The sequence below is a fragment of the Hevea brasiliensis genome, chromosome 6 (genome assembly GCF_030052815.1).
Source record: "Hevea brasiliensis isolate MT/VB/25A 57/8 chromosome 6, ASM3005281v1, whole genome shotgun sequence".
Taxonomy (NCBI): domain Eukaryota; kingdom Viridiplantae; phylum Streptophyta; class Magnoliopsida; order Malpighiales; family Euphorbiaceae; genus Hevea; species Hevea brasiliensis.
This window is the reverse complement of record NC_079498.1, coordinates 5,347,228-5,357,300: the sequence shown is the minus strand read 5'-3', so window position 1 is coordinate 5,357,300 and position 10,073 is coordinate 5,347,228. Positions and strand designations below refer to the sequence as shown.

Below are 10,073 nucleotides of genomic sequence, written 5' to 3'. Positions count from 1 at the left end.
TATATTATTTAGTAATATAAAAAAATTAATATATTTAAATGATAATTATATAATATAATTAATTACACTATAAAATAATAATTATTATATATAAAAATAAATATAATTATGATTAATTATTTTAATTTTTTTATTTATTATTAATATTATCAATCAATCACCATTATTATTATCACTATTATTTTTATCTTGTTGTTACTATTATATTATCACTATTATTATTATTATTATTATTATTATTATTATTAATCACTGTATAATTAAAATAAAAAAAAAAACGTTTCGCCAATTTATATTTAGGAGACGTAGAATTGAATGCAATTTTTTTTTTTTTTTTTAAAAAAGAAGGCAATTCCCAAATTGTTAAGCCAGAAGTCCATCCATTATATAATCAAAGTAGGGTATAAAAAACAGAATATGCCGTACCACACCAACACCATCAGTCCAAAATCTAATTGAAGCTAATGAAGGAAGTTTCATCACTCCATTAAATTAATTTAATCTTCATCATTGGCTTGCCTTTCAAGGTGATCCAGTATGGAAATCCACAATTTTCTAGTGTAAAGATCACCTGTACTTGCTTGCCACTTATGGTTAAACTCCATAAAATGGAGCATCTTTTGACGTGGCAAATTTCTATGGGTCTAGCATATGTCGATCGTAGCTACATCCGAAGCTGGCAAAATATTATAAAAATAAAAAAGAAAAAGAAAAAGATAAATCCAGAGAGAGAGACGCCGCTATTGAATCGCTCTCTGTTGTTCTCTTTTCTTTATATTTCTATTAGATGAGATCTGATTGCTATGTCTAATTGAACCCTAAAGTAAATTCTCATTTTAGGGAGAAAGAGGGACAGACAGACACGGAAATAGATCGCTGGTCGTAGGCGAGACTGAGAGTTTTAACAGAGTCTCGCTCTCTGGATTACACTCCAATTTTACTGGTAAGTGAAACCCTAATTTTCGTTGGTTTTTGATGAATTCTGTTCTTCTTTCTCTTTTATGTTTTGTTTGGCTGCCGAGAAAGTAATCTGGGAACGAAAAGAAATCAGATGTTTCTAGATTCTCTAGTTTATTTTAATTTTTTTTTTTTGTTCTGGCTTGCTTGAACTCACCTTGAAAATGAAGATTCTTGGTTGTTTATTTACTTTTTCTAAAGCCAGATCATGATTTTTATACGTTGTGTTTGATAGGTTTCGGGCCTGCTTTTATTATTGAAGGATTGGGAATTGGTTTAATTGGGATTGAGTTCGATGGGGAAGGGAGGTGAGGACTATGGTAAAAGAGAAAAAATTGGTGTGGAATCGCACGATAAATGCGATTTCCATGCGTGGTCCAAAGATAGTAAGGAATGCGAAGAGTACTACAAAGTGAACCATGAGTTTGGATTATCGGCTGCAGAAGTTGAGAAGAGGCGGCAGATCCATGGATATAATGAATTGGAGAAACATGAGGGTGCATCCATTTTTAAACTGATATTAGAGCAATTCAATGACACACTAGTTAGGATTTTACTATTTGCTGCCATAATATCTTTTGTGTTGGCTTTGTATGATGGTGAGGAAGGAGGGGAAATGGAGATCACAGCTTTTGTGGAACCACTGGTTATTTTCTTGATCTTGATTGTGAATGCAATTGTGGGGATTTGGCAAGAGAGCAATGCTGAAAAAGCATTGGAAGCCTTGAAAGAAATCCAGTCCGAGCATGCCACAGTGATTAGAGATGGCAAGAAGATTTCGAATTTGCCCGCAAAAGAACTTGTTCCAGGAGATATTGTGGAGTTGAGAGTGGGTGATAAGGTTCCTGCAGATATGCGACTTTTGAGTTTGATTAGCTCCACAGTTCGTGTTGAGCAAGGTTCTTTGACGGGAGAGAGTGAAGCAGTGAGCAAGACTGTTAAAGCTGTTGCTGAAAACACAGATATACAAGGGAAGAAATGCATGGTTTTTGGGGGAACAACAGTGGTGAATGGAAATTGTATATGCTTGGTTACACAAACAGGAATGAATACAGAGATTGGAAAGGTACATTCACAGATCCATGAAGCCTCACAGAATGAGGACGATACCCCATTGAAGAAGAAATTGAATGAGTTCGGAGAGCTTCTAACGATGATAATTGGAGTTATTTGTGCATTGGTTTGGCTGATTAATGTGAAGTACTTTCTTAGTTGGGAATATGTTGATGGTTGGCCTAAGAATTTTAAGTTCTCATTTGAGAAGTGCACATATTACTTTGAGATTGCTGTGGCATTGGCCGTGGCTGCTATACCAGAAGGGTTGCCTGCAGTCATTACTACATGTTTGGCACTTGGAACTCGAAAGATGGCTCAAAAGAATGCACTTGTTAGAAAGTTGCCTAGTGTTGAGACTCTAGGTTGTACAACAGTGATCTGTTCTGATAAAACAGGTACTTTAACAACCAATCAGATGGCTGTGTCAAAGCTGGTGGCTATGGGTTCTAGGATTGGTACTCTTCGATCTTTCAATGTGGAAGGGACTACCTATGACCCTTTTGATGGGAAAATAGAGGACTGGCCAGTGGGTCGAATGGATTCTAATCTTCAGATGATCGCAAAGATTGCTGCAGTATGCAATGATGCCAGTGTGGAGCAATCTGGTCAACATTATGTTGCTAGTGGAATGCCTACTGAGGCTGCATTAAAGGTAAAATGACCTGCTTTTATCTCCCTCAATGAGCATAGTGACAGAAGTTTACTTGGCAGTGCCAAAACCTGAGCATTGTAAAATTGTATTTCTGGAATTTGTGGTTTTCAGCATCAAATTTTGCTTTTGAATTTGTTTGGAAAACTAAGTAATTCGTATTCTTCTTTGACTGTATGTGTGCGCGTAGTATGTTAGGAGTATTTTCTAGCAAATACTATTGTTTTTCTGTGCAAACTGGTTAAGTGCTTAGTTACTAAAGAAATCTGTGATATAAATTTCTAATTGGTCACTTCTCTACTCCTTACCAGGTTCTTGTCGAGAAAATGGGATTTCCGGCTGGACTTAATGAATCATCTTCAGGTCACGGGGAGGTTCTACGTATGAACTGGATTTCTATGTTTTGTTTTACTCATTTGCATTATTCTTTTAGTAGTATTTAATTAAAATGTTATCCCTTGTGTTATGCCATGTAAGGTTGCTGTCAACTATGGAATAAAATGGATCAACGCATTGCAACTCTTGAGTTTGACCGGGATCGGAAATCCATGGGAGTTATTGTTAATTCCGGCACAGGCAAAAAATCACTGCTAGTGAAGGTTCGTTCTCCTCTGTCTTGCTGGTTCTGGCATTTTTTGTTCTTTTTTTCTTGTTTCATTTCTCCTTTCATTTGTGGAGTTTGTCATGGTTTTTGATAATGTTTATCATTGAATGAAAAACTGTCACCAGTCTTGTTCTGGTGGTTAAAGAATATGGTCATATTTGTTGGGTTTTAAGTCTGAATATCTTTGAGGTGCTTCAAATCAGAATTCTGATCTGCTTTTCCTCCTCTAATGTAGTTTGAATATGTGTTGCCTTGGATATCTTAATGTTGTATTGACGCTCATATAGTTCACCAACAATGTTGACCACAAGTTGCTTTGCCTAATAACATCAACTAATACACACACACACACACACACTCTCTCTCTCTTTCTCTCTCAATGGAATGCATCCAAATTATAATTTTTGCTAATGAAACCATATCGGTTCGAAAGCTTATTCCTCTTCTTAACTTAATTGTTCTCCAAATTAAAGAAAGATATTATGAGTTTTGCCCTTTGAATGCTACTGGGAAAGGATCTAATGCTGTCTGAGTCATTGGTGTTTTCATACAATTGTAAGGATGATACAAGAACTTGTTTTTACACTTGCTTTTACCTGATTTCTCTTCTTTTATTTTACTTGTAAATATTTTCTTCCTTTTTCTAATTTCAATTCACTTTCAAATTAATGTCCAAATGCTTGAATTATGTCGTGCATCATACTAATTTTTACTCTCCTAATCAGTAATCGTCTTTCTATAAAATAAGATTGTCATTAAATATGTAGTATTTCTCTGGTAAGAAAAAGTCTTTCCCTTTTGATTTGTTGTTGCTGTTTGAACTTCCTAGTGGAAGTTTAACACGGACTTTCTAGTGCTTTTAAGCTTTTGTCCTTGCTTTTGCTGTTGTTTTGGTTTGTTACACACATGGGACTTCATATTAATAGTGTACTCATGTGGCAGGGTGCTGTAGAAAACATATTGGAGAGAAGCTCATATGTTCAGTTGCTTGACGGCTCGGTTTTGGAATTGGATCAATATTCAAGGGAGCTTATTTTACAAAGCCTTCATGACATGTCAACAAGTGCATTACGTTGTCTGGGTTTTGCTTACAAAGGGGACCTGGCAGCATTTGAAACATATAATGGTGATGAGGACCATCCAGCCCATGAGCTTTTACTTAACCCGTCTAATTATTCTTCTATTGAGAGTGAACTCGTTTTTGTTGGTTTAGTTGGGCTAAGGGTAAATTTGTACTGAAATCTTTCTCCTTTTAAATTTATTTCTTTATTTGGTCGTATGTTTGTGATGGTTCTATTGGAAAGTTATTCCTTTTCATTCCCATGGTGCACTTATTCTTCCTTTCAAATCTTGAAAGGATCCCCCTCGGAAAGAGGTACGTCAAGCAATTGAGGACTGCAAAGCAGCTGGAATCCGTGTTATGGTCATTACAGGTGACAACAAAAATACAGCCGAAGCTATTTGTCGTGAAATTGGTGTATTTTTGCCTTATGACGATATCAGTTCAAGAAGCTTGACTGGAAAAGAATTCATGGACCATCCTGATCAAAGAAATCATTTAAGGCAAGATGGAGGGCTGTTGTTCTCTAGGGCTGAACCAAGGCATAAGCAAGAAATAGTGAGGTTGCTTAAAGAGGACGGTGAAGTTGTAGCTATGACAGGAGATGGAGTGAATGATGCACCTGCCTTAAAGTTGGCTGATATTGGCATAGCAATGGGCATTGCTGGGACAGAGGTATGTCTACTTTGTTGCATGCATTATGATGGACATCATACAGTTAAAAAAGGTGCTCATACGTTCTCACAAATACATGTCGGCCTACTTTTATTAAGTGCAATCACATGGCTTCTTCTCGAGTTACTACTTGATGTTGCATGTGTGGAACATATATTAAGTTTTAAGTGAGCACTATTAATTTGCATCTTTCCAATACCCATTATGATATAGATATAGGAGTTTAACTTACAAATGTGTGTATCTATTGCATAACTATGCTAGTTTAGTTGACTGTTCTGCTCAATGCAATTCAATGCTGCATTCTTTTCTTATTCTTTATATTAAACGTTTTTGAGCACTACTCTCATTCCAGGTTGCCAAAGAAGCCTCTGACATGGTGTTAGCAGATGATAATTTTAGCACTATAGTTGCTGCAGTTGGTGAAGGCAGGTCCATCTACAACAACATGAAGTCTTTTATCAGGTGTGATATTTTTCACTTGAACTAGTTTATCTTTAAAATAGTCAGTCATCTGCTTATATTTGGTGGTAAATATTACTTTGTTCCTTTCAGTATTTTATGTAGATGTTTGGAATTGACGGTAATGCATACATTAGCCCTATGATTTGTGTTTTAGTGCAATAGTAAGACGGTCAAGTTTTGACTTTGTGCTTCTGAATAATACATGATGTCTGACATCTGTCTCAGTCTAGTACCAAACAGAACTTCTTTTTAATATTTAACCCGACTGTATAATTAACTCAACACAAGGCTTCTTCTCCATTCACGTTTGAGGGCAAAGGCACACTTGAAGATTATATCTCAAAAGGAATTTCTCCATTGTATAGCATTCTGAAATTTTATTGCTGCTACCTTGCTCTAGTGAAATTTTATGTTACTAATCATAGGCCCTTTAGCAATATTTCGTTTCCTCAATTGTGATTTGCTTCAAATTTTGTTTTTCCTTTTGGGTAGTATTCAACTTCTAAGAATCCAGAATGAATTGTGTTTTGGTTAATCATTGGTTGTTCCTTTATGGGAGTTGTCTATATAGACTATAGAGGGAGTTTCAAGTTCCATTTTTGGTTTCCTGTCCTCACATATTGTTTTAAATGGTGATTGTAGGTACATGATATCCTCAAATATTGGTGAGGTTGCCTCTATATTTTTGACAGCTGCTTTGGGTATTCCAGAAGGGATGATTCCTGTCCAGCTTCTCTGGGTTAATCTTGTGACTGATGGACCGCCAGCGACAGCTTTAGGATTCAATCCCCCAGACACAGATATAATGAAGAAGCCTCCCAGAAAGAGTGATGACTCGTTAATAACACCTTGGATTTTATTCCGCTACCTGGTACAAGAGCCACAATTTTTTCATGTCATGAAACGAGTTCTTTTCTTGCCCTGAAAGTCAAGTTTGGAGTAAGATATTTTTGTTAACCTTGATCTTTAATCAATGCAGGTAATTGGATTTTATGTTGGTTTGGCAACAGTAGGTGTGTTCATCATATGGTACACGCACCACACATTCTTGTTCATTGACCTGAGTGGTGATGGTCATAGCATTGTCACCTACTCCCAGCTTGCCAACTGGGATCAGTGTAGTACCTGGGAAGGCTTTTCAGTGTCACCCTTCAATGCAGGGTCGCAAGTGTTTACCTTTGACAATCCATGCGACTACTTCCGAGGTGGAAAAATAAAGGCATCAACTCTCTCCCTCTCTGTGTTGGTTGCCATTGAGATGTTCAATTCCCTGAATGCTCTCTCAGAGGATGGTAGCCTCCTGACAATGCCTCCGTGGGTGAATCCATGGCTCCTTCTGGCAATGTTCGTGTCATTTGGGTTGCACTTTTTGATCCTGTACGTACCATTCCTGGCTCAAGTATTCGGGATTGTTCCACTCAGCCTGAACGAATGGCTTCTGGTACTGGCTGTTGCATTCCCTGTTATTCTAATAGACGAGGTTCTCAAGTTTGTGGGAAGGTGTACGAGTGGGATGCGGTATTCTGGATCAAGCAGACATTCGAAGTATAAGGCAGAGTGAGTGAGTTATGGTAGAAGAAGATAAAATATAAGGGTCCATTGATGTTTTTGTTTGGACTTTGGACTATTAAAAGCTTGTAGTCCGTGCCTACTTTATTAAACTGTCCTTTGAATGTGACAGGTGGGTTTGAATATTGATTAGACAACTGTATTTCACTTTTAAAAGTAGAATTTCTGTTTACAAGCTGATCCCATTTGATCTTTTTTCCCTCTCAATTTTCACAACCATCAATTATGTTTTCGGCAGAATATATATATACACATATACTAAATTTAAAATGAAACTCCTTAGGTTTGATCCAAATCCAACCATGTCCAAAACATTGGTTTTTATGGTATGCTTGGGTTCTCAATAAACCAAATACTATCTTCGTAATATGATGCCGTTCTAAAGAATAGGGTGAGCACCGAGTAATTAATTAGATCTGGCCATGGTTTTCCAATGCAACCTACAGCCATTACTGATGCCAAAGAAAAAATGGTAAAAGCACAAAGCTTTCTAGTCTAAAGCTCTGGTTTAATCACAACTTTTCTGTTTAATGCTACACCTAGAAAAAACGAATTTAAAAGAAATAGAACTCCATTTCATTAAGTTGCAATTCAAAGCATGAATTACACAGAACCCATTAACTTTCCTACCATAATACTTAAAATCCCAAATTACAGAAACTAATTACAACAAAAAGCTTTTAACCACCGAACCCGTAAAGAGTCCTGCCCTGCCTCTTCAACGCATACACAACATCCATAGCAGTCACTGTCTTTCTTCTCGCGTGCTCAGTGTAGGTCACGGCATCACGGATCACATTCTCCAAGAAAATCTTCAAGACTCCTCGAGTTTCCTCGTAGATCAACCCACTGATCCTCTTGACTCCACCCCTGCGAGCCAGACGACGAATCGCAGGCTTGGTGATTCCCTGGATGTTATCCCGGAGAACTTTCCTGTGCCGCTTCGCTCCTCCCTTGCCCAGACCCTTGCCCCCCTTTCCGCGGCCTGACATCTTCTAACAGATCGAAATTAGAGCTATAGAGAATAAGAGAGATGAGTATTGATGTTGTTGTGTGTGAGATTGGAGGTTTTGGATATTTATAGAGAGAAGTCAGAAATCGATTGCCGATAGGGAATGGGTTGATCCTAGATATTGTATAAAGAGCGGCTTTGGATCGTTGGATTATTTTAAATGGACGGTTTAAGATTGCAAACGTTGGTATTAGGAGGATCGATGACGTGGATATTATTAACCAAACATGCCCTTCCTTCGGTACACGCGCTTGACGGTCTGCGTCGATACTCCTGCTCAGTGCCAGGCGATTAACAGTGGCAATAACATTTTGAAGACCTGTGAGTTGGTTGCTGTTAGGGCTCTTAATCAGACCGCCTTCGATCACGCCTGTGAGAAATATGATGTTCATTTTTTTTAAAAAAAATTTTTGAACATTCGATGTTGTTATCTTTCTTAATTAGAGATCGATCTTCTTATTTGTTTGATGATTTACACAGGTTGATATAATTGCTATTGATTTCTCAGAGAAGCTGCTGTTCAGGTTGAAGCTGCCAATGGTTAAATCTGCTATGGGGGTTTTGTTTTTGATATTCATTTTCATTGTTGTCCCTTTTGATTTGATGGTGGTGTTCTTAACGTTTTCTCTTGCTTTTTTATTTATATGCAGCGCGGCATTTACTATGAAATTACGTACTCTGATCTTATTGTTGATGTTCAAGTCAGGAGGCGAATGATATCAAATGCCAAGGTGAGATTTTGCATTGATTAATAGGGCATGTTAAGAGTGAAATTGTGCTTCTTAGATACAGTTTGGTAGCTTTGTTTGATTCTTGCCTTCCCTTTAATTTAATTTAATTTAATTTTATTTTATTTTTATTCTTTGCTTGTAGTATGGGCTAAATTTAATTAAGGTTCTAGCATTTTAAACGTTACAATTTGAGGACTGAACAATTAAAGAATTTTAGTTAAAATGTTGGTAGAGTTTTGTACTTATAATTTCTCCTATTGAATCTTGGTTTGGCATGTATGTTATTGTTGAGGAAAGTTGCTACTAAGCAGTAGTAGTGCTTTGAGAGCATCAGTATTGCTAGACCTTTGCTTTTCCGCTTTGATTTTCATTTAATGCTATTGGTTCAAACTTTTAAACAGTTATATGGAATGATCATCAGAAGCGTGATAGGTATAATTACTTCTAATCATTGATTGGATTAAATGCTGCATCTAGAATCACAACATAAAGATTGTGCATAAGGATGTAATAAAGAAAGCTCAGATTCTTGAAGCCTATGTTATTATGGGAGTAGGACTGCGGCTGCAGTACTTTGTGTAAACTAACTAGAACTTTTATGAATCATTTACGGGTGTGGTTGTGGCGAACTTTAAGTATCTAAGCTTGAAATCTCTCTGCTATTTTCATTTTATTGTTGAATCTCTTAATTTTGCTGGGAGCAAAAAACTTCTTTGTTTAATTTGACAGAAAGGGTTCCTGAAAATTTTCTCTGATAAACTAGGTGCTCACAAGTTCATTTCCGCGAGTAGCTTGAACTGGGTGATAGCATAACTTAACAAATAATGTTTCCAGAAGGCTTGAGGACCCTTTAAGGGAAATTACTTAGCGTTGGTCTCCTACTTGAGCAATGTCCTTGGAGAGTTGCAGTTCTATTCTTTTGCAATTCTTCATCAAGATGAAGCCACTGCTTCTAAAATATAAAAAATAAGAAAGTGCTTTGGAATTGTTAATGAAGATGTCCTTGGCGTTTTGGAATTGAAGAAGTGTCAATTTGCTTTCTGACTAAGAGTCTAGAAATGCAATTTGCATGATTAGAGCCTTATGGTTTGATTTATTTTTGTGTCTTCACTATCAATGCACGTTCTTTCTTATCATCTGAAAAACACTCTGTCCGACTTCCCGTTGCTGGTGGATTGGACTCGAGGAAGGAATCTCATTTTCTCAAGTGCTGCTCCTTCAGTAAATGAACTTAAAGGGCCATATGATGTTGCAAATTTATCATCTTTGCTTGGGCTGTCCATGGAACAAGCCAA

At 36.9% G+C, this 10,073-nt stretch overlaps 3 protein-coding genes across 3 annotated transcripts; 2 read left to right on the top strand and 1 right to left on the bottom strand.

Moving 5' to 3' along the window:
- Nucleotides 1-715: 715 nt before the first annotated feature.
- Nucleotides 716-7,210, top strand: LOC110635645 (calcium-transporting ATPase 4, endoplasmic reticulum-type). The gene is made up of 9 exons (XM_021785064.2): nucleotides 716-943; nucleotides 1,193-2,665; nucleotides 2,974-3,043; nucleotides 3,140-3,261; nucleotides 4,209-4,490; nucleotides 4,624-5,001; nucleotides 5,357-5,466; nucleotides 6,109-6,337; nucleotides 6,446-7,210. Exons 2-9 carry the CDS (start codon nucleotides 1,253-1,255, stop codon nucleotides 7,025-7,027), a joined length of 3,186 nt encoding a protein of 1,061 aa, XP_021640756.2. The 5' UTR covers nucleotides 716-943; nucleotides 1,193-1,252; the 3' UTR covers nucleotides 7,028-7,210.
- A 378-nt stretch (nucleotides 7,211-7,588) lies between these two features.
- On the bottom strand, nucleotides 7,589-8,312 carry LOC110635646 (histone H4). The gene has a single exon (XM_021785065.2). It carries the CDS (start codon nucleotides 8,025-8,027, stop codon nucleotides 7,716-7,718), a length of 312 nt encoding a protein of 103 aa, XP_021640757.1. The 5' UTR covers nucleotides 8,028-8,312; the 3' UTR covers nucleotides 7,589-7,715.
- Nucleotides 8,275-9,360, top strand: LOC110635638 (protein GAMETOPHYTE DEFECTIVE 1). The gene is made up of 4 exons (XM_021785055.2): nucleotides 8,275-8,433; nucleotides 8,528-8,605; nucleotides 8,698-8,778; nucleotides 9,256-9,360. The coding sequence occupies exons 1-4, from the start codon at nucleotides 8,275-8,277 to the stop codon at nucleotides 9,358-9,360; spliced, it is 423 nt and encodes a 140-aa protein (XP_021640747.2).
- Nucleotides 9,361-10,073: the final 713 nt, after the last annotated feature.

Coding starts and splice junctions, on each gene's coding strand:
- LOC110635646 (XM_021785065.2), bottom strand. CDS start 8,027: ATGTCAGGCCGCGGAAAGGGGGGCAAGGGTCTGGGCAAGGGAGGAGCG.
- LOC110635638 (XM_021785055.2), top strand. CDS start 8,275: ATGCCCTTCCTTCGGTACACGCGCTTGACGGTCTGCGTCGATACTCCT. Junction 8,434..8,527: donor ACGCCTGTGAGAAATATGAT/GTTCATTTTTTT, acceptor TGATTTACACAG/GTTGATATAATTGCTATTGA. Junction 8,606..8,697: donor TGGTTAAATCTGCTATGGGG/GTTTTGTTTTTG, acceptor ATTTATATGCAG/CGCGGCATTTACTATGAAAT.
- LOC110635645 (XM_021785064.2), top strand. CDS start 1,253: ATGGGGAAGGGAGGTGAGGACTATGGTAAAAGAGAAAAAATTGGTGTG. Junction 5,002..5,356: donor TGGGCATTGCTGGGACAGAG/GTATGTCTACTT, acceptor CTCTCATTCCAG/GTTGCCAAAGAAGCCTCTGA. Junction 6,338..6,445: donor GGATTTTATTCCGCTACCTG/GTACAAGAGCCA, acceptor TAATCAATGCAG/GTAATTGGATTTTATGTTGG.